We start from the raw sequence: 23,749 nt of genomic DNA on the forward strand, positions 1-23,749 counted from the left end.
AACTTCAGGTTCCTGGGAACCACCATCTCTCAGGATCTGAAGTGGGAGCAGAACATCAGCTCCATCCCGAAGAAGGCCCAGCAGCGGATGTATTTCCTGCGGCTCTTGAGGAAATACGGTCTGCCTCAGGAATTGCTGCTGCAGTTCTACACTGCAGTCATTGAGTCTGTCCTGTGCACCTCCATCATTGTGTGGTTTGGAGCCGCCACCAAGCAGGATAGAACCAGACTACAGCGCACAGTGAGGACTGCCGAGCGCATTATTGGAGCCTCCCTGCCCTCTATTGTGGACCTGTACTCTTCCAGGTAGAAGAAGAGGGCAGGGAACATCATAAAGGACTCCTCCCATCCTGCGCACGGACTGTTTGATCTGCTTCCGTCCGGTAGGCGCTTCAGATCCCTCCAGACTAAGACTAATAGGCACTGGAGAAGTTTTTTCCCTACTGCGGTCACTTTGCTGAACAGTTAACTGCCGGTTAACTGTCGGCTAACTATTACTTGGATTGCACTACCTGTATGTATAATCTATATTTACATTTATATTTATCATTATTATTGTTATGAGCAGAGAGACAACATCTGCCGGAAGTAAATTCCTTGTATGTGCATAGGTACTTGGCGATTAAAGTCTGACTCTGATTCTAATGAACCAGTTCTGTATAAAACTAGCAGTTTTCTGTTCAGACTTGAGAACGGTGTGGGTGACAGGGAACCATGCTGTTCTCCTTGTACACAAATAAGAGGAATGCTTGAGTGGTAAGAGTGATACGTTTGAGGCCCATTTAGTTTAGTTATTATATTTTAGTGTCGTTACTTTGACACATATCGCAGCTGAGTAACAGTAGAGTCTGGATAATATTATCACCAGTAATGAACTAACTGGATGACACTTGCTCGCAACCTCCAAGTTCAAAGTAAGTTTGTTATCTAAGCATGTATAGGTCACTACATACTCCCCCTGAGCTACATTTTCTTGCGGGCATCCAGTTCTTGCTGGAACTTGCAATTTCCAGCATCTTTTGCAAGATGAGCAACAATGCTTTAGACTTCAGGCCGGCCGCCCATCTCAGGGCATGGCCCTGGGGATCTGTACCAGGGTGGGGGAACTGCTGTGCCAGGATACCTCCTTCCAACTGTTCTTTGGAATGGACCGGTAGTCCTTCTGCCCCGTACAAAGAAACTGCGATAAAATGCAAGGATCTAGCCGCCTTGCCATCGTCACTATGGCAGGAGGCTGCTGGACACCGTGGAGTTGGTGCAAATTCCAGTGGGCGCTGGAACGTCTTTTTCACTGCACTCCTGCTGTGGGGCCAGTGCAGATCTTTGTGCTGTTATTATTGGGCCAATATAACTCAATTAAACCAGAATCGGCGTCAGTGGTTACATAGCTGGGCAGATAAAACAACTGCTACAATGAATAATGATACTAAATACTGAAAGCTTCCCATATAGGATGTTTAAATCTATGTAAGATCTGTACACAATCCCCTGAGACAGACACACACACATACACATCGAATCCCTCCTACAGCACTGACATACTATGCTAAGTGTCATCGTTAAGCATATCGTTATTGCTGCAAACACCCCGCCTTAATTTGCCCTCTCTACTTTGTCCAAGTTACCACCTCCTCTGAATAGGCCAGCATGCTCTGTTCACCAACTCAACCCCCCCTTCCCATATTTCTTTCCTTTCTCCGCAAAGGAGCGGGCAAACTCCAACCTTTCCGCACGAGTCATAAAGCAGGAATGTCGCACTTGCCGCATAAGTTTGTGATCCATCCAGTTTGGTTTTAACAGGCATGCAAAAAGGATTTAATTGGAACAAAATATTTATAACCGTATTTCCAAGATTAATTCCAGCAACTTAACTAGTGCAACGCTCTTACTGATTGGGGCACCGGAGCTCTAACCCAGCATGCTCGGAAAGGAGTCTCCGTACATCCTAACCGTGGAATGCGTGGGTTTTCCCTGGGCGCTTCGGTTTCCTCCCACAGTCGAAAGACACACTGGGTAGGTTAATTGGTCATTGCAAATTGTCCCGTAATTAAGCTGGGGTTAAATCGGGGTTGTCGGGGGTCAAGGGGCCTTCTCCTCGCTGCATCGCTAAATAAATAAATTCATGAAGCACTTCAAGTTTCTCAGCAGGTCTGTTGGCACGAAAGGCTGGTTTGCACTCCCGTGTACTGTAATAAGTAAAAAGGGAAATAAATTGCTGTGTAGTTCTATGTTGAAAACGTTTGTAATTGTCTTACCCAATTGCATTGAGGTACATGAACAGTTCAAGGGCAGAGCTGTAAGTGGTCTTATCACCCAGGTTGGTGACCTTGACAGGAACACCTGCAACACAACGGGGGAAAAAAGAAAGCATTTTAAGGCCTAGGTTCTATAACTTCATGGATGGTGCATTAAATAGGGCTGACAAATATGAACTATGACTATACCCTCGTCACTAAGAACTCAGTGAGCCTTGGCTGAGGAAGCTGTATCGAGACAAAAAAAAACCTCCTTTCTTTTTTGGCCGTGAAATCATGGCCAGGCCCTTTACTAATTAAATTTCACACTTCGGCATTGTGTACGCCACAGCACCTTCTGTCCCACCAGTACCTCATGCAGGCTGGACAAATGAGCGAGTAGAATAGGCTTTTTCAGGCTGATAAATGGAGGGGAGCGCACAGTGCACGGCCGGCATGCACACATGCTCTACATTATCTTGCCCTACAAAGGTGAATGTCTGTAGAAGTCCATCAAGGGGAATAACCCCATGAATTAATCATTGCCCAAAACAGGCAAAAAAAAGGAGATGTCATTGGCCTTCTTAATAGCTGCACGAAATGAGCAATAAATGGAAGAGGAAGCAGTTGGGGGTTTGGAAGGGGGAGAAGCAGAAAGCCAGTCTCTAATCTCCTTCACATCCATCTGTCTACCTTATTAGCATTTAGCACGGCAATCAGAGTAAAATAGCCTTTTTAGCCTTTTCTCCACAAAATGTAAGCTCCATATTAATGATTACTAAACCCTGGCAAATTTTTGAGCCTGCGCTATTGTCTACCACTCATCCTCGCGAGCACCAACATAGTCATCCTGTTGTCCATAATGCTACTTAAGTCTGAAAAATAGTTAATAATTAGATTAAAACTTCAAATAAATTAACTCTTAGATGAATAGTTATAGCAGGGGGGCTTAGTCCACGACAGCCATTAAAATGTATTAGATTTTGGTGCACCCATTCCCAGACACAGAAGTTGTTAACATAATAGTGCTGTAGAAAAGCACTCTGAAATAAAAACACAATATAAAAGCAGTGTTAAAGGGAACGTTTAATAACGTAACACTTTCAAGATGCTTCCATTTTTATATATTTTTTTTAATCAACAGTCAAATGATCACCTAATATTCAATTAACATCATAACTTTGTGGTTTTTGGATTTACGCCCACTTAGTGATAATGTGGCCCCCACTACTTCTGGAGTGTACTGATGTGTGGGTAGATGATGCTACAACTGAAAATAGCCTTATTCAAGCATTGCCAGCTTCGCACGTGGGCTGGAAAATGGACGTGGTGCTACTCAAGCCCGTGCAATAACAAGCCAGGACGGGATCAAGCTTCCTGGACTCTCTGTGGAAGCATCTGGGAATTTAGGAAGAATCTGGAGCAATGGTGAGGAACTCAATGCATGACAAGACTGCAATCCTTAAGCTTCTGTGGAAACACTGGGACAATGACAGGCAGCTTACTATCCAGGGACAGAGATCGGAAGAGCACATTAAAACAGTTCAATCATAATCTCTTATTGAAGTATATTCTCATTTGTGAAGTGTTCAAATTCACAATTTGTGAAATAAGTTCAAAGCAAATTTATTACCAGGTACGTACATCTACGTTACCATTACTTAGCTTGAGGTTTCCTTTCCTTCAGGCATTTACAGGGAAAAAAGAAATACAATAGAATTTCACAAAAAACTACATAAACAGACAGACTGACAAACAACCAACAGGCAATACTGAGCAAATAAAAAGAAACAAAGAGAACAAGAGTTGTAACAGGATCAAGAAAGTGAGACTATAGGTCATAGAATCAGTTCAGAGTTGGGGTGAGTGAAGTTACCCACGTTGGTTCGGGAGCCTGATGGTTGAAGGGTGACAACTGTTCTTGAACCTGGTGGTGTGGGACCTAAGGCTCCTGTACCTCCTGCCGGACAGTGAGAAGCCTGGATGGTAGGGGTGTCTGATGATAGATGCTGCTCCATGTAAACATACTTGGTGGTGGAGAGGGCTTTGCCTCTGATGGACTTGGCTGTATCAGTTTAACCAAACTGATTGATTCCAAGGATAAAAGAGTTGACCTCTGAATGGTTGAGTGAAGAATGAGATGTTTTCTTACATTGAAAGATTCAGGAATCTGATAGGGACCGATAGGATAGATACTGAAAAGGCCATTTCTTCTGGCCTGAGAAGCTGGAGATAAGAGACACTGCTGCAGGACCAGGGGTTCAAAATTTAAGACTGAGAGAAGAAGGCTTCTTACTCAAAAGACTATGACTCTTCATAATGCTCAATAACCCATGGTGGCCATGGATGCACATTCAGTATTTTCAAGGTCAATACTGACAGAGTTTTGGACACTTAAAGAAATTCAATTGTTATGGGAATCGGATGGAAGTGAAGAATTCAGGCAGAGGATCGAATTTGACAGAACTGGCTCAACAGACCATGGCTCAGTGTTCTTATGGCTTGAAGACAATGAAAATTTGATGTTGTTAAACTTATAGTGAAAGCTCTTCAGAATGCAACTTAGTAGGTCAATAATGTTAATAAAAACCTGGCATTATGCAGATCAGTATGAATCAAACTATTACAATACGCCAAAGAGTAGGGCTCTGGGCATCACAACTTTGAAGATGCTGGGCGGATGCAAGCCTGATACTAAGATTAAGCAGAGAGGTCTACCACATGGCATCACAATCCCACTGTAGCCAAAATATCAATAGAAGAGTAAGCTCGCCTTCTTAGCTTGAAAACAAAGACTGGCAAATAGATAAATGAAGATCACAGAGAAGGGAAATCTGGTACCGGCCAATGAGGAGGAAAAGATGGCTACCCTGGATAACTACAGCAACTGAGATCAGCGAGGCAGACTGTGATAAGTGTTAGGCTGGTAGGAGAGATTCAGATGGAAAGGAGGACACTGCCTGAGTGGTAAATGAGGGGCAATGCATGTAAGAAAAGGCATTTATGGGTGACGTATAATCAGAAAAACATTCAGCACAGAAATAGGTCCTATCAGAATCAGAATCAGGTTTAGTATCACCAGCCTATGTCGTGAAATTCGTTAACTTTGCGGCAACAGTACAATGCAATTCATGATAAAAGAGAAATAAAACTGTGAATTACATTAAGTATATAAGTAGTTAAACAATAGTGTAAAAATAGAAATAAAAAAATAGTGAGGTAGTGTTCATGTATTCAATGTCCATTCAGAAATCAGAGGGCAGAGGGGAAGGAGCTGTTCCTGAATCGCTGAGCGTGTGCCTTCAGGCTTCTGGGCCTCCTTCCTTACGTTAACACTGAGAAGAGGGCATGTCCTGGTTGGGGGGGGGGGGGGTCCTTAATGATGGACTCGGCCTCTTTGAGCCATCACTCCATGAAGATGTCCTGGATAGATCTCACCCATGATGGAGCAGACTAAGTTTACAACTCTCTGCAATTTATTTTGATCCTTGCCCACTGCCCCTACACCGGACGCTGATGCAGCCAGTTAGAATGCTCTCCATCAAGTCAATGATGATAGTGATGTCCGTCTGCACCAATTCCATTTGCCTACGTTAGATTCATATCCTTTTAAACCTTGTGATTGTATCAGTCTCTGCCTCCTCCACTGTCAACTCCTCACAAACATTCAGCATTTGTAGAAAAACTCCACCCTCAGATTTGCTTCAAATTTCTCCTGTGCAAAGAAACTTAACTGGTTTTAAATATTTTTTTAATTGAGCTACAGTGCCTTTCTGGGAATACGTACACAATGCTGGGAGAACTCAGCAGGTCAGGCAGCATCCGTGAGAAAAGCGTAGCCAACGTTTCGGGCCGAGGCCTTCGAGCCATGCCACCTAGCAATCCCCCAATCTAACCCCAGCCTAATCAGGGGACAATTTACAATGACCAATTAACCTATCAGCCAGTACGTTCCTGGACTGTGGGTGGAAACTGGAGCGTTCGGTGGAAAACCCACACGGTCATGGGGAGAATGTACAAACTCCTTACAGGCAGCAGCCAGAATTGAACCTGTATCGCCAGTACTGTAAAGCATTGTGCTAAGCACTATACTACCGTGTAGGGGTAGTGGTAGAGGTGGCTGCTTTAGGGACATTTAAGAAAGTCTTAGGTAGGCATGTGGATGACAGAAAAATGGTGGGCTATGCAGGAGATTGATTGATTGATTGACCTTAGAGTAAGTTGTAAGGTCAGTACAACATTGTGGGCTGAAGGGCCTGTACTGTGCTGTAATGGCCTATGTTCTATGAAAGGTTTTAGAAAAGGTAGGAGAGAAACAACAGAAAAATCAGAGAGGACAAAAACAACAGAATAGAAACCATAATTTAATCAATCAAAAAATTTCCACGAGCTCACGGAGTGCCCCTCCTGTGTTGAGGGAAGTTAAGGATGGACAGTGAGAGAAGGTCAAGAGACAAATTTTCAATCCTCATTTGAAATGGGAGTGGTGCCAGAGGACCGAGAAGTCAAAAACACTGCGTCCAAGATCTAGTAAGTACAGCCCAATAGCTGTGGTATTAATGCCACTTGGTTAATGAATGACAGCCAATGTAGGTCTGTAGTATCTGCCAAGCTCGATTAAGCTTTTCAAAGGAATAATCCTGCACTGATGGGAGAGGGCTGTGCATTTGATGTGGTGAAAGGCCTTTGATAAATAGCTTTACAATAGATTGGTTGGAAAAATTGAAATCCATTAAGTATACAGTGAGGTGCATCAGCTAACAGGATTAAGACTAATGCACTTTTCATTACTGATGTAAACTTTGGGATATGGGGCATTTTCTGAAGTTTGTGAAATGATGGAAAGTTCCAACATAGCAAAAACAATATTAGCCTTTGTGAGGATGGAGACTGAGGAAATTATAAATGGTGAAATGAAACTTAAGGTGACAAAGTGATAATTGAAAGTACTTAGAATAAGTGGACTAAATAATGAATATTAACTTAGTACGAACTAAATGATGCAGCTTTGACGAGGTATACAGACACTTCATTTCTGACGTAATTCAACACCATATGACAAACTGGCAAAAAAACATATGGGTTTATGAACACTAACACACAAGGAGCGAAGCCATGGTTAGTTCAAATAGTCATAAATCACTGATTAGGTCCCAGCTGAAGTTCAATCTCCAATAATTATAATGTTATACAAATGCAAATTCCTCCTGCAATTAATTTTAAACGGACAGGAAATCATGGGCCGTCCAAAGTTGTGAGTGACGAGCCAAGCAAGCAAATACTTGGGCCCTTGTGTCAGTTTATTTTCCAGCAAATTAGATATTGATTATTTTTAATTCTGCAGTTCAGAAACTAATTATGGCTGCCTGCTAGTTTTATATAATATCTTCCCTCCATTCCCCACCCTCCACAATAAAATGGAATAAAGTAACCCCTTACCGTGCTTGAATTCAATCTCCAGTTTGTCAGGAATGTCCGTGGACTTTATTGGGTCAACTGTCATTGTCAGCATACCATCTGGTGCATGGTTCTGTCATATTAGCAAAAGAAAATCAACTTCAGCTATAATATTTCAAATGCACACTTAAAATATTGTCAGGCTTCCAAAATCGATAATCCGTACTCTGATATTAGGAGGTACTTAAATCATTTTGAGAGAGGAAGATTGACTGCTTGTGTTTATTTTCCCCAACACTTGTAGTTTATTCGCTATGCAGTAATATAACAAAAGGCTGAAAAAAATTCTGTTTCCCATCTGAGGAGAGCCTACGCTGGCCAATTTCAAACAGAAGAATGTCTTGTGAGGATAGGACGAGCAGGCGGAACCTTTTCTCTTTGGAGTGAAGGACGATGAGCGGTGACTTGATAGAGGTGTATAAGATGATAAGAGACATAGAAAGAGTGATGGATCTAGCCTAGTCTGTCAGAGGCAGAGCTCCGTCCACCACTGAGCGTATCGATAAGAAGCACTGCCACAAAAAACCGGCATCTATCTTCAAAGACTCCCACAATCCAGGCCATGCTCTCCTCTTACTGCTGCCATCAGGAATGAGGTCCAGGAACCTTAGGTCCCACACTACCTGGTTCAGGAACTGTTATCAAGCTCCTGAAACAGCGTGGATAAATAACTTCACTCACTTCAGCACTGAGCTACTCCTACAACCTATGGACTCACTCTCAAGGACTCTTAATCTCATGTTCTCTGCACTTATCTATTTATTTTTGTATTTGCACCGATTATTTGCATATTGGTTGTCTGTCTTTGTGAGTAGCTTTTCATTGATTTTATTGTATTTCTTTATTCTACTGTGAACACCCGCAAGAAAATGAATCTCAGAGTGACGTGTGTGTACGTTGATAATAAATTTAGTTTGAACTGTGAAATGGCTGATAGGAGGTGCATCATTTTAAGGTGGGGCAAGTATAGAGGTAGATGGGGTAGAGCCAGATACATCAGTGACAGTTAAGAGACTCTGAGAGGGATTAAAGAAAAATGGAGGGCTATGTAGGATTAGAAGGCAGAGATTGATCTTAGAATAGCTTAATAGGTTGGCACACCAGGGGCTGAAGGTCCCGTGCTAAGTTATATCATTCTATGTCCTAAGACCAAAAAATATTCATGAAATTGCTGTTTCTTGAAATAGATTCTTGAACTATTTCTTGAAATAGTTTCTGGCTCTAACTTTTGCAATATACTTTCAGCTTTACCTCGTTCCCTTTAATAAACAGGTTCCCATCAGTGAGTTTCCCCTGAAGGTTTCACTTAATATAGCATTTCAGTACCAGAGTCAAGGCACTGCTTAAGTAGAAGGAACCTCAGTTTGTGAGAGGAAAAAAAAACACTTGGAAATTTTTCAATTTAGTTTGAGTTCATGGTGAAAATTCCAACCATTTTGAAGTAAATGTTTTGTGAAAATCTGAGCAGAAACCTAATCATTTCTTGTGCTGTTCTTAAATAATGGAACTTGCACAGGTAGTTGAATTCACACACTACAAAGGGTTCAAAGACTGAAGCAGTGACCTATGGAATAACAGATGACTAAATATTTGAACTGCGTGACTCAGATTTATCTAAAAGGAGCTTCTACTATACAATCCCCCACCATTTTGCAGCATTGTAGATTCGAAAGAAATGTAATGGTGCAAAAAGACAAAAAGAAAGCTTTTTTAAGATGTTTTCACTTGTCAATTCATTCTGCAATCATTGCAGTCTCTCCTAATGCCGCTATGTGACTTACACTCAATGGCCACTCTATTAGCTACAGTTGTCCACCTGCTCGTTAATACAAATATCTAATCAGCCAATAACGTGGCAGCAACTTAATGCATAAAAGCATGCAGACACGATCAAGAGGTTCAGCTGTTGTTCAGACCAAATATCAGAACGGGGAAGAAATGTGATCTAAGTGACTTTGACAGTGGAATGATTGTTGGTGCCAGATGGGGTGGTTTGAGTATCTCAGAAAATACTGAGCTCCTGAGATTTCATGCATCACTGCCTCTGGCGTTTACAGAGAATATTGTGAAAAACAAAAAAAAAATCCAGTGAGCAGCAGTTGTGTGGACAAAAATGTTTTGATAATGAGAGAGGGCAGAGGAGAATGGCCAGACTGGTTCAAGCTGACAGGAAGACGACAGTAACTCAAATGACCACACATTACAACAGTGATGTGCAGAAGAGAATCTCTGAGTGCACAACACATTGAACCTTGAAGTGGATGGGCTACAGAAACAGAAGACCACAAACATACACTCTGTGTTCACTTTATTAGGTAAAGTGTCCACAGAGTACAGTCAGCCCTCTTTATCCGCGGGGGATTGGTTCTGAGCCCCCCCCCCCCCGCGGATACCAAAAATCGCGGATGCTCAAGTCCCTTATTTAACCTGGCATCCAGGACCCAGCGGAACCCTGGACTTTATTTAACATGTTCAGTGCGGTGGACATTAGGACCTGGCAGTGCAGCTCTGAATCCGCAGTGTTTCGGTTCATGAAAATAATCACGATCGCGATTGAAAATAAGGCGGAAGTAATAAAGCAATCGGAAAGAGATGAAATGCCATCGGTCATTGGAAAAGCGTTAGGCTACAGTCGGTCAACGATCGGAACAATTTTAATGGAGCATGTGAAAGGCACTGCCCCAATGAAAGCTACAATTATTACTGAGCAACGCAGTGGTTTGATTATTGAAACACATACATTTCTTATGTGTTTTATATGCAGAGAAAGGTAAAATATGTACTATATACCTTTGTACTAAGAAAAACGTTTGACTAACTGACGCTAAATAATACTGGATGTACCTGTTCCGACTTCAAATCTGACTTAAAGACAGACTCAGGAACGGAACTCGTTCACAGCACAGGAACTGCCTGTTCTTTTAAATCATTTCTAGATTACTTATAATACCTAATACAACATAAATGCTATGTAAATAGTTGTTATACTGTATTGTTTAGGGAGTAATGACAAGAAAAAAAGACTGTACGTGCTCAAGTAATGAGTGCTGGAGAGAGAACTTCCGGGTTTTCCTGATCCGCAGTTAATTGAATCCGCGGATAAGGAGGGCCGACTGTACATGCTCTCTCACACAGATACAGGTTAGTTTGTCTCTGTGATACAGGGTACAAGCTAAGGAACCTCAACCTTTATATCGCAGAGGAAGGAAAATCATAGGTTGCCTCACACAGAGGAAAAGTTAGAAAAGCAGGAAGAGGGGGGAAAATGGTTATTAAAGATTTTCTTCCCCTTTCATCAACGGACTTTAGAATTAGACTCAGCCTCAGGTTAATTTCACGGACATTTGTTGTGAAATGTCTTGTTTTGCAGCAGCGGTACAATGCAATACATAAAAACAGCTATAAATTTCAATAAGATATATAATTAATGCTGCTCTAGATGCCAGCCACATAACAGGCAGTAACTAACATAAGATTAATAATTAGTGCAAATAGCCTTCATGGGTTGGTTCATTGTCCATTCAGAAATCTGACGGAGAAGGGGAGGAGAACATTGACTGGGTGCCTTCAGGCTCCGGTACCTCCTCCCTGCAAAGCAGCACTGGCAAAGTTTTAACTAAACTTCAGACGTTCTGATCTGGGAAACTTGAAGGAAATAATTATGCATTTTTACAGAAAATGGGAATAAAATGCTGAGAGCACACATTTATTGATTGGATCCATTACTGCTGTGTCACCAGCATTTTTCATCATAGAAATGTACTTCCAGGCAAATATCAAAGTAAATACAAAACCCACAATAGCTACAAAATAAAACGTGAATGAAAGCAGGGGCAGTAACAGCTGACAAACAAGAGAAAATCTGCCGATGCAGGAGATCTAAACAACACACACAAAATGCTGGAGGAACTCAGCAGGCCAAGCTGCATCTATGGAAAAGAGTAAACAGTCAACATTTCCGGCCGAGACCCTTCGGCAGGATCTGAGTTCTTAGATTACCCATTTTAAAACGGAGCAGATGTAATAGTTTAAATTTTAATTTAATCAAAATTAAAACTATCGCATCTATGTACTCTGATAGTTGAGTTGTGCAGGCTGTCCTCAGTAATGAACAAATTCTAAACAGAATTTGGCTTCTCATCTCTGTTTGCAGTCCTGATGAAGGGTCTCGGCCCGAAACGTCGACTGTTCACTCTTTTCCATGAATGCTGCCTGGCCTGCTGAGTTCCTCCAGTATTTTGTGTGTGTTGTTTGGATTTCCAGCATCGGCAGATTTTCTCTTGTTTATCAGTTGTTATTGTCCCTACTTTCATCAGTTCCTCCAGCATGTTGTGTGTGTTACAATGAACAAATTCTGTTTTTACATAAGTGCATAAGTCAGAAAGTATAAAATAAACACTCAACATGGTAAACACATGAAGGACATCAAAAGCGTACAAGACTGATCAGAAATAACAATTACTAAACGTGGAGAGAGAGGGGAAACTAGTTATGCCATTTATAGAAATGACTGTATGTACATAAGCCAAATGTTTTAATTTAATACTACAGGTTGACTATCCCTTATCCAAAATGCTTGGCCTGCTGAGCTCCCCCAGCATTTTGTGTGGGTTGCTTGGATTTCCAGCGTCTGCAGATTTTCTCGTGTTTGGGGCTGGAAGCGTTTTGGATTTTGGATTTTTTTTGGATGATGTTATATATAATGAGATACTTGGGGTCGCCTCCATTTCAACTCTGAATTTATGTGCCACCGGTAAGCAGTCTTTGTCTTACACGTGTTCATCATTTAACAGTAAAAATTAATTACAACCATTAATGTAATGAAAATATAGTGTGTACAGGGTAACAAAAGCAGCTCAGCAGCATCGGGAGAATCAGCTAAACAGCAACAGACAATGCCAGGCTTTCAGGCTCCACCTATGATGTTGTGTTTTGATTAAATGATTACAGTATACTGTATTTGTATTTTATTTAGGTATTATGTAAGGTATAATAAAGGTAATAATCAGCATCATAGACTTGTTCTGGTGTTAATTTTCACAAGCAGCATAAATTCCAGAAATTTAATTCCAGAATTTTAATAAATTTCTGCAACCAGCCAAATCTGCAACCAAATTTCTGCGATTGAAGGTATTCACAATTACCTTCAAATTTCAGTTCAATATGATACTTTGTTTCTTTCATGATCAGCATACTGTTAAATGACATACAGCATGTTCACTCCGTCACTGACCAATACACTCTGTCAATACACAATCGAGATCTTCATTTTTTCGTTTTATGCAGTGTTTTTCATTAACCTCTGTTCATTATACATGTGAGCTCACTTCTCAGCACTGTCTGTGGTGCACAGAGACCTATGCATTGCCTGGGAACCTTCCCACTGTCTTGTGGAATTTTCCATTTGTGACAGCGCTCAAAAAAAAAAGAGGATTTTGATTTTTTCATATTTTGGAATTTCAAATAATAGGAACCTATTTTATAGTCATGGGAATCTATAAGATCCTATTTGAAAGCCTGTTCTCATCTCTAACTTTGGCAGCTGAAACACAGACAGGAAATGCAGAAGGTGACAGTGAAACAGTACATTACCTGCATCAATCAAGCTCAGCACTAACTACAATTCCCGCAAGGGTTCTTCACAAATGAAAGTATTTACATGTTTTTCTCCATGTAGGTGGAGAAATAATTGTTGCAATATTTCACAGTTTCCAACAACTTCTCTCTCTTCTTCAGCAATAAAAAATAATCAGATTATTGCAAACTGTAACTCCATGCACAGACATTTTCAGCAATTTTTGGAAGAGCTTCTTCCTCTCAGCCATCAGATTTCTGAACGGACAATGAACCCATGAACACTGCGTCGCTATTTTTAATCTCTTTTTGTGGTGACAGAACAAAAATAAGCTTCAGATATTAACTCATGATATTAATGTATATATAAAGACTTCTAGAATGGAAATAAAAGAAAGTTTTTTTGAATTTGGTGATGTTGTGATAATATTAAAAGGTTAGAAAAACCATAGCTTTAATTCCCCTCAAGCTGATTTCATCTCATCCTTTGACATGTGCTCAGCTGGAGTGAGAGCAGGCTTAGAAAAGCTAGTCAAGCAAGAGGCAAAGCCTGCAGTTGATATAAAATTTGAGTTGATTTGGTATTGAATGAAAACCATTGCAGATCTATGACCTTGGCAGATGTCTGACCACCACAGTTTATTAAAAAAAATGGGTATTTTGTGTGCCTGTGATAGGAGAGCTTAAGATGAAGCCATTTAGAGAATAATTCTGTGTCAATAGATGGAATACTTTATTTAAGATACTAGCAGTATCAATCGTGGCAGGGCGATGGATCTATTCTTTTAAAGATAGCTTGGCTACAGGGCAAGAATACAGTTTATGAATTGTATCAAACACTGCATGCAGAGTTTAAAAGTTGTTTTTAATTGCAACGATGTGAATTATAATGAGGGATGAGCCTGAGATATTTGACAGAAATTAGCATCACCCACAAAAATATCCTTCAAAAAAGTTTGTATTGGTAAAAAAAATGTCCAAATATTTGGAATAGATTGACAAAATAATGCAGCAATTCTTAACAAAATCCATACCTGTCAATCTTCAACCCTGGATTGCCGGCACAATTAATTTAGTTTACTCAGCAAAGGAAGTCATTGAATAGCTGTTGGGGTTGGTTGTGTTGTAATAGTTGCTAAATAGCAAACATGATGCTATAGTGTTCAGATTATTTTAAAAAATGAGAAAGATCTTTAAAATATTTTTCTACTCAAATCTACTTTTGCTACTATCGGTCGCTCTCCAGGTTAGGGCTGGGTTTTGTTCCTGTGAACTGTTCGTAACCCAGTCAGTTTGCAAGTCAGAGATATGGCCCAAGACCGAGTTCACAAATACCAGAAGGTGCCTACAGCCCTGCAGCAACAGGGAAATCCATCCTCCTGGCTCCCAAATGGTCTTTAGTATGTATGAGCTCTGTGCTGGTTGCGTGTTTGTAATCTGAGGAGTATCTGTTTGCAATAAGGTGCTTTGTAAATCGGAAAGTTTCTGTAGTGTGATCAGGAATTTACCTCTTAGAAGCATTCTGTCAGATTTCTACAGTCCAAATCCCATATAGCATTCAATAAAGGATAAGTTTTAAAACTTAGTGTTAAGTTTGTACATTATCAAACTACAATCAATTCATTCACACACTGTGAAGACAAGCCCAGCTGTGATGAAGAGAAACATGCAGCTTTTTATTTAACAAAAAAGGTCTGAATTTGTGTTATGAGCCATTAGTCTGTACATTCTTTATGTATGACGTAGGCGATCATAGTTTTTCCATGACCGTAATTGGTCTTGCCAATTTTTCCTGGAGAAGCGGTTTGCCATTGCCTTCTTCTGGGCAGAGTCTTTACAAGATGGCTGACCCCAGCCATTATCAATACTCTTCAGAGATTGTCTGCCTGGCATCAGTGGTCACATAACTAGGACTTGTGATTGCACCAGCTGCCCATAAGACCATCGACCACCTGCTCCCATAGTTTCACGTGACCCTGATCGGGGGTGAGGGGCTAAGCAGGTGCTACACCTTGCCCAGGGGTGACCCGCAGGCTAGCAGAAGGAAGGAGCACCTTATACTTTCTTTTCTAGAGACATATCTCCACCCTGTCACCCGATAGTCATAGGAAAAATTGGATTAGGTTCACAACCTGCTCCTCCTTTTGTTAGAAGTCGGGAAGAATTCTTATCTATCTTTTAAATAAAAGACTTTTGTAGTAAAACTATTCTCTCACCTCAGATGAGCAATTCTGAGAGCCGAAGATGGCCACAAGACACTAGAATTGTTTCATGTCATAAGAAACGGGAACGCATGAAACGGTAGGAACTGGTTTCCAAGTTTTAATAAATACAATAGACCAACAATAAAAATACAAAAATACCACTCTTTGGGAACTAATGGCAATGTTGTAAAGCTTAGAAATGACATTTACACAAATTTGTTAAAAAGTGGTGATTAATAACCACAAGAAATTCTGCAGATGCTGGAAATCCAAGGCAACTCACAGTAGATGCTGGAAGAACACAAAAGGTCAGACGGAATCTACGGAAATGAATGAACAGTCAACATTCTGGGTCAAGACCCCTCTTCAGGACTGGAGAGGAAGGGGGAATACGACAGAATAACAAGATGGTGGGAGGGCAAGGAGGATAGCTGTAAGGTGATAGGTGAAGCCAAGTGGATGGGAAAGGTAAAGAGCTGGAGAAGAAAGAATCTGACAGAAGAGGAAAGTAGACCATAGGAGATAGGGAAGAAGGAGGGGCACCAGGAGGAGATGGCAGGCAGCTGAGAAGAGATAATAAGCCAGATTGGGGAACAGAAGAAGAGAGAAGGGGGAGGGGAATTTTCTTACCAGAAGGAGAAATCGTTGTTCGTGCCAGTTGGAGGCTACCCAGATGGTGTTGCTCCTCCACCGGTGAGTGGCATTATCGTGGCAGAGGAAGAGGCCATGGACTGACACGTCAGAACAGGAATGGGAATAGAAAATAAAAAGGTTCGCCATTGGGAAATTCTGCTTTTGGCAGATGGAGAGGAGGTGCATAACAAAGGATAAGTGCCAGGAGGGAGATCAGTGGGAAGAAATGAATGGACAAGGGAATCACGGAGGGTGCGATCCCTGTGGAAAGCGGAGAGTGGGGGGAAGTAAAGATGTGTTTGGTGGTAGGATCCTTTGGAGTTGGTGGAAGTTGTGGGGAATGATGTGTTGGGTGCAGAGGCTCATGGGACAGTAGGATAGGACAAGAAGAACTCGATCCCCGTTAAGGTGGCAGGAAGATGGGGTGAGCACGGATTTCGGGAAATGGAGGAGATGCGGGTGAGGGCAGCATCAATGGTGGAGGAAGCGAAACCCTGTTCTTTGAAGAAGGAGGACACCTCTGATATTCTGGAAAGGAAAGCAGTATCCTTGGAACAGATGCAGTGGAGATGAAGGAATTGAGAAAAGGGAAAAACATTTTTACAGGAGACAAGGTGGGAAGAGGTATAGGCAAGATAGCCATGGGAGTCAGTAGGTTTATAAAAGATGTTGATAGACAGCTTGTCTCCAGAATTGGAGACAGAGTGATCGAGAAAGGGGAGGGACGGGGTCAGAAATGGACCAAGTGAATTTAAGGGCAGGGTGGAAGTTGGGGGCAAAGTTAGTGAAAGTGACGAGCTCAGCATGGGTGTAGGAAGCAGCACCAATGCAGTCAGTAATGTAGTGAAGGAAAAGTTGGGGAGTATTTCCAGGGAGGGCTTGGAAAATTGGTGATTAATGTTATAACTGAAAAGCTGACCATACTGCTATGTGGAGGTCAGACGTTTCTTTAAGAGTGAGGGCAGCAAACCAAGTTAGATATCATGGCCCATGGCCTAGGAACTGTAACATGTCTAAAAGCTAATATCACGATTGAGTAAAGGGACCAGAAATGGATATTGCTTTCCCCTTGTACTGATGTGATAAAATGATCTGTACGGACGGCAAAACAAACTTCTTCACTGAATTTCAGCGCATGTGGCAATAATAAAATAATTTAATATACCAACATTGGTTGAAGGAAATACAGGTTCTTGATTAGTAAGGGCATCAAAGGTTATAGGGAGAAAACAGGAGAATAGGGGTTCAGGGGGATTATAAGTTAGACATGATTGAAAGCTGGAGAAGACTTGATGGGCTGAATGGCCTTATTCTGCTACCCTATCTTATGGTCTTGAATGGAGGCAAATGTGGGTGCTACCTCCGTGGGAGTAGACCGGTTATGATTGGGCCTTCGGCACCACTAGAAGGTTGATGTGTGCTTCTCAGTTACAACTGATTTCAGCGTGAAAGCTGGGCTCTATTTGTAATCAGCCAAGCACAGAGCGCACCCGGCAGCCTCAGTATTCATGTTGACGTGCAGAGGACCCACACCCAGTTTTACTAAGCGAGCTCCCTGGGTAATGTAAGCTTTCGGGTTGATTAGAATATACATTAAAAATGTGCATAATACAATGTGATTTCTAGGTTTAGGACTTTTGAAATGCATATTAATCTATTATCTGATAGCTGTAATCTTGATCTGAACAAGACATTCGTGACTTCATTCTAAATTCAGGAGAGAACATTGAACGTAGAACATTACAGCACAGTGCAGGCCTTTTGGCCCACGATGTGCAAACTTCTTCAAAGGATTCAAAGTACATTTATTATCAACCCTGAGATTTGTCTTCTCCACAGACAGCCATGAAACAAAGAAAACTATGGAACCCATTCAAAGACAAACATCAACCCCACCGTGCGTAAAAAAACAAATCGGGCAAAAAAGCAACAAGAACATTAACCCCCCCCCCCCCCCCCGCCTCACCCCACCACCACACGTAAAAAAAAATCACGCAAAGGGCAACAAAACTATCAACACCTCCCCTTGCGCAAAATACTCATCATGCAAATCGGTGAGAAATGGAATCAACCACAGGCTCACATCCTGTCTCTAGGCTTCCTAGCCTCAAGACTGCTTGCTTCCCAGAACCTTCTCCGACACAGCAAAGCGCCAGATTGATCAATCAGCCTGAAAACACACCATCAAACTGCAGATCGGAAGGTCCAACAGTACCAGGACCACATTAAAAGAAAAAGAAGATGTAAAAGAAGTGAAAGAAACAGTTTCATGGAGAATATCGCCCATGGTCCTGTTGTTCTCCGAATCTAAGATCAGGCTAACCCCTCCATTCTACATAACCCTAAACTTTTTCTACTATTCATGTGCCAATCTAAGAGTCTCTTAAACTTCCCTAGTGTATCTGCCTTAACTACTATCCCTGGCAAGGCAATCCACACTCTCACCACTCTCTCTGTGAAGAACTTATCTCTAACATCCCCCTATACTTTCTTCCAATTAACCACAATAAGTTGGGTTGAGTGAAGGGTCTGTTTTCATTATGTATTAGTCTACAGCTCTAACTCTCCTCAACGTCATTTCTTGACCACATCCAAACAGAAGAGCTCTGAAATTCAATTCCCATCAGTATTGTTAAACATCCACTTATGTTTAACAAGAGACTTCTCAACTTACAAAATCTTGAGAGTTTCATCTCGTTGCACATTGGTACAACTCAACTCCAAGGCTGAGGTGATGATCAGAGAGTAGGAAGTGACCTTCTTCAGAAATCGCAATAGTCTGCTCCAGTTGGTTTAATCACTGCCCTCGTCATTGGTGGCACCAACTGGCTGCAAGTTATCAAAGGACCCAAGTAAATCTAATGGGCATCGAGGGGATTCACATCTCACACGAAAGTATGTGTAGTGTTTGACAATCAACCATACCAGTCATGGGTCACTGCCCTAAACCCAACTATTTCCAGTTGCTTCAACAAACTTTACCCAAAGTTCAGTTCATTTTGCAAATACTCAAAATGAAAGCCATCAACAGCTCATACAATAAAATCAAGACAGTATTCCTGCAGAGTCTAATAAGCGGCATTCACACCACAGAAGTGCCAGCCTATCATCATCTCCGATATAAGATTCCTAAATCTTCCCCTTTGTTTCCAAAGGCATTACAGTCTCCAAGCTCCCCCCATCAATGATCTGGAGTCACCACCGACAAGGAATGAATTCATTAGGGCCTGCCTTTCTACAGGACAATGTCAGAGGCTGGGTACTCTATAGCAAGTGACTCATCTCCCGGGACTTGAAAGCTTTGCTACTATCTGCCAGACAAGGGGCAACAGTGCAATGAGTACATCAACAGAACAGAGATTCTGCAGATGCTGGAAACCAGAATAACACACAAAATGCTGGTGCAGGTCAGACAGCATCTATGGAAATGAATAAACAGTTAACGTTTTGGACCCAGTCCTGATGTCTTGGCCTGAAATGTTGACTGTTTATTCCTTTCCGTAGATGCAGCCTCACCTGCTGAGTTCCTCCAGCATTTTGTGTATGTGACTCCAAGATGAAATAGCCAGCATCATCCTAATCATTTCTTCATCTTGTTCCTTTTCGTGCCTTGCGGCGCATGGGCAGCAACCTCACCACTTATTTAGCATTTTTGTCTATTCAACACTCAACCCAGCACGAATGGAAAGCAGGCAAGGAGCCAGCCGGATTCGAACCCAGGACCTTTCGCTTCGAGGTCCAGTGCGGATGCCACTATGCCACCAGCCAGCTACCATAATCATTCACTGGTGTATAATGCCACATTAGCTAAATGCAACATTATTATTCACCCATCTGCTCCAATATCATCTCCTAAACTGAGAGGATTTATTTTCTACCACCAAGGAGGACATGAGATGATCATGTCCTGCAGATTCCCCTCGAAGTCGAATTCCGTCTGCTCTTGGAAATGTAACCACTTTTCTCTCAACATTGCTAGATCCAAATCCTGACACTCCCTTTGTGACGAGAAGCTTCACCAGAAAGGGAGCAGCAGCTCAAGCTCAGAACCCTATTCTCATGGGCCATTAGGGATCAGCAATAAATATTGGCCTTGCCTGTGACATCTTCATACCGAAAACAAATCGAAATTAAAGGGAGAAGAATTAACTGGGACTGGGATGCATATGTGATTACTGCACAAAACAGGAAAGCAGGTGCACTTAGGGTTCAATAATATTTCACAATTTCCCTGGAACACTGCCCGAGTATGGAGATCCTCAAATGGCTGGTTCGGAGCTGCATGGATACACTGTGGATCACTGCATGGAACGGGACCCAATCCAATCACAACGATAATTAAGGCCATGATTTTCATTTTTCTGACTTACATGATCTAAAATGTACCATTCAACTGAAAAGATTCTGCCGTGGTCTTTAACAATAAATTTCATTTTATCTTTTACATATTGTAAATTTGAGTTCAGGTTGCACTTTTCCACTTCAGTTTTAAACTGTGATAAAATACTGCATCAGCGCTGGGACTGGTGTGACTGACGAGACAGACAGCAAACAATTAAGGGGAACAGAAGCAATAGCAAGCACGATGTAATATGCCAGTGTGGCGACTAACAGAAACATTTTTACCTTATTCAGATCATACAAATTTCTGGAAATTAAAGCCAAATCTTTAAGACCATGTCACGATTTCCATTGTATAATCTGTTTTACAGACTGTAGCAGGATGTTGCAAATAGAATTGCTATGTAATAGTTCTTAAGTAATGTTTAAAAACACACAGTGACTGGAAATAAAGCCACGGAAAAATAATTTCCTGAACAGACTCACTAGAGGCAGCTGATATTCCATGCTCTGTTAATTTAAGAACTCCGCACAATTACACAATGACCTTCACTGGTAACTCTAGGGTTAATGTTAACATTGTACAGAAACGAGGTGAACCAATTAAAGAGTAATGCTTGAAAGATATTGACTTGAAGCACTTTAAACTCACTTCATATACATTTTATTTAAACACAATAACCAGTCTCTTCCTATATATAGAAATTTTACTTAAATTATTTTGTTCCTCTTTACCAAACATTGAAAGAAGGATTCCGAGTGTCCCTCGTTTTAATCTGACCTCGACTACTTCTTAAAATGAAAATGTACTGCTGCTCGATCAGCTTTCCGTGATTGCTCGGTGTTCCGCTTGCTGCAGCTCAGGAAAACAAATCGTTTTGTACACTGTATCATTGCGTTCCATTTAGCCCTCACTGTAGGAGGCCAGTCTGCAGTGTCAGCCGCGGAGAATCTGAAGAAAGTCTACCCAGAAAGGAGTGAAGAGAAGAAATTGGAGGCAAATGGGCCGTGAACTAAACCATCATGTAGAGCTATCGATGCTGATAACATTTATTCAATCGCTTGATATTGTTGAGCTTGGCCTGAATGAAGTCTTTCAGGGAGCTGCAAGAAGTTAAAGCAAGTAAATTTCTATCTTTTCCAGCATTAGCTGCTTCATTGCCCTTCAATCGGCCTCACAAAAGCAGAAAATGGTTATACCATCTGCTTTCAATTCTCTGTAGCCAAATGTTCTTGTTGCGTCACTGCACACATTCAGACCCATTCCCCTCACCCACCACCACCACTCCCCACTATTAGCCTGGAGTTCCACTGCAGAGCAAATTGCCCTGATCAAAGAAGTTTGCATTTAAAAAAATCTTTAAAACTCTGATTCTTATAGTAAATTACATCTGTGTTGATAAAAGTATAAACAATTTTAATAGTATGCCTTCATCCCAGTAAGAGTCACTGAGCGACTAAATCTTGAAATGGGCAGGACACATGCAGCAATTTCTCCAATTAAACATTGGCATAATTGTGTCAATTTGTACTTACCAGACAAGTATGATTACCTATTAATCATAACTCTTTCAAATGTATCGCTGTTGATGCATTTAATTGCAAAGAAAAGTCAACCCAGTGTTGTATTAAATATTTGGAGATCTCCTCAGGACTGTGTTTTCCCAGAGGCAGTTGTGTTGACTATTTTCCCTTGTATATAGATCAGACCACCAGGTTTTTAGAAAATTAAAAATACACTGAAACTATATAAAATCAGAAAGCACAATTCTAAAATTTAAATAAATCTTCAATTTTTCTGGTAACACAAATTCAGATGACTTGTTGATCTCAAAGTGAGATTAACAAGAGTTGAGTCACAATGACGAAAATCCTGTTGCAGTTTGCATCACATTGAGAAATAAACCAGGTGCTGTTTTTCCATAAAACACACCAATTTATCAACAAATTGGACTGTAGCCCATCTGGAAAAGTAGTGGCCCCACTGATAAAAATCATTTAGATTTTCCAGTGAAAATACAAATCAAGGACTCAACTAGGTGTCATCCCTTCAGGGCCCAGTTTCCAGTGGTTGCAGCGGGCAGCAGTGACTGCTTCACTCAAAAGAGATTTTTGGCAGTTGTCAATGAAAGCAAGTTGTAAAAACTTCAACTGAAGTTATCCATCATATTATTCTTCAGTTACTCCAGTTCTTCGTTCCAATAGTTATCAGAGGTAGTTTGAAATTAGTGAACAGTGTGGAGTCTAGACCAGAGCCAGCAGCTTGCTTCAAATATATTCAACTCAGAGATCAACCTATGGAACCTATGCAAGATTAAGGAAAGGAGTCTTTGAAGACTGTGACCTGCAGATCTAAACAAAACTTTTGGTCTATAGAGCAGTCATCCTTCCTACATTACTGTTTGGAGCTGAATCATGGACCACTTACAGTAGACATCTGAAAGCCCTGGAACAATGCCATCAAGGATCCTTACAAAAGGTTTTGAGGATCAGATGGAAGGACAGATACATTAACTCCAGTGTAATGGAAGATGTCAACATGAACAGTATCTCCTCCATGATAAAGCAATACCAACTCCAATGGTTAGGACATGCCATCCAATGCCTAACTCACGTCTCCAAAATAGATTCTTTACTCCCGTTGAAGAGAAGTCAGTGAGCCCCTGATGGGCAAAGAAAATCTTTCAAAGGTAACGTCTAAATCAGCTTGAACATTATATCAAAAAACTGGGAAGATCTGCACTCAATAAGATATATGTGGAGGGAACTGCGCTACATAAGAACGACCTCTGCTGGGGTGCAGAGAACAAGCGGCAGATATGAAAAGGGAGATTGAACGACCAAAAGACCCAAACACTTACCACAGCCACCAATTACTCGTACCAACACTACACCACAAGATGTGGATCTCGGATTGGTTCCTACAGCCACTGAGACCTCACCAATAGACAGTCCCTTAGGAGGACATCTTACTCGACTTGAGAGATCGCACTGCTCACCAAGCCATAAGAGCAACTCTTTATAAACTTCAAATGGGTGCTAATCGTAGTTTCATGTCCGAACACAAAATTAATCCACTATCCATCCAGCTACCCAATAACTAGTTTTTCTAAACAGGATCGGTAGTTCCTGCCTCCATTTGCAAAAGTAGAAGACAGCAGATTTGAGAAAACTGAAAACAAAACAAATTATGCAAGTCAAACTCCATCCGTAACAACATAGATTTCATTTCAGACTCTCCATTAGGAGTGTTCTGAAAAATACCATTGACCTTAAACACAAACTGTTTTTCTCTGCACATGGGGAG

General features: G+C 41.3%; 1 protein-coding gene across 1 annotated transcript in view; it reads right to left on the minus strand.

The window, feature by feature from the left end:
- The window catches only part of ass1 (argininosuccinate synthase 1), a 180,550-nt gene that overhangs the window by 76,545 nt on the left and 80,256 nt on the right, over positions 1-23,749 (minus strand). The window contains exons 9-10 of the mRNA XM_073052786.1: positions 7,673-7,763; positions 2,255-2,339 (exon numbers count right to left, since the gene is read on the minus strand). Of these exons, the coding sequence (XP_072908887.1) occupies positions 2,255-2,339; positions 7,673-7,763 (176 nt within the window). The remainder of the gene's footprint in view (positions 1-2,254; positions 2,340-7,672; positions 7,764-23,749) is intronic.

This window comes from Hemitrygon akajei, chromosome 7, assembly GCF_048418815.1.
Source record: "Hemitrygon akajei chromosome 7, sHemAka1.3, whole genome shotgun sequence".
Lineage (NCBI taxonomy): Eukaryota > Metazoa > Chordata > Chondrichthyes > Myliobatiformes > Dasyatidae > Hemitrygon > Hemitrygon akajei.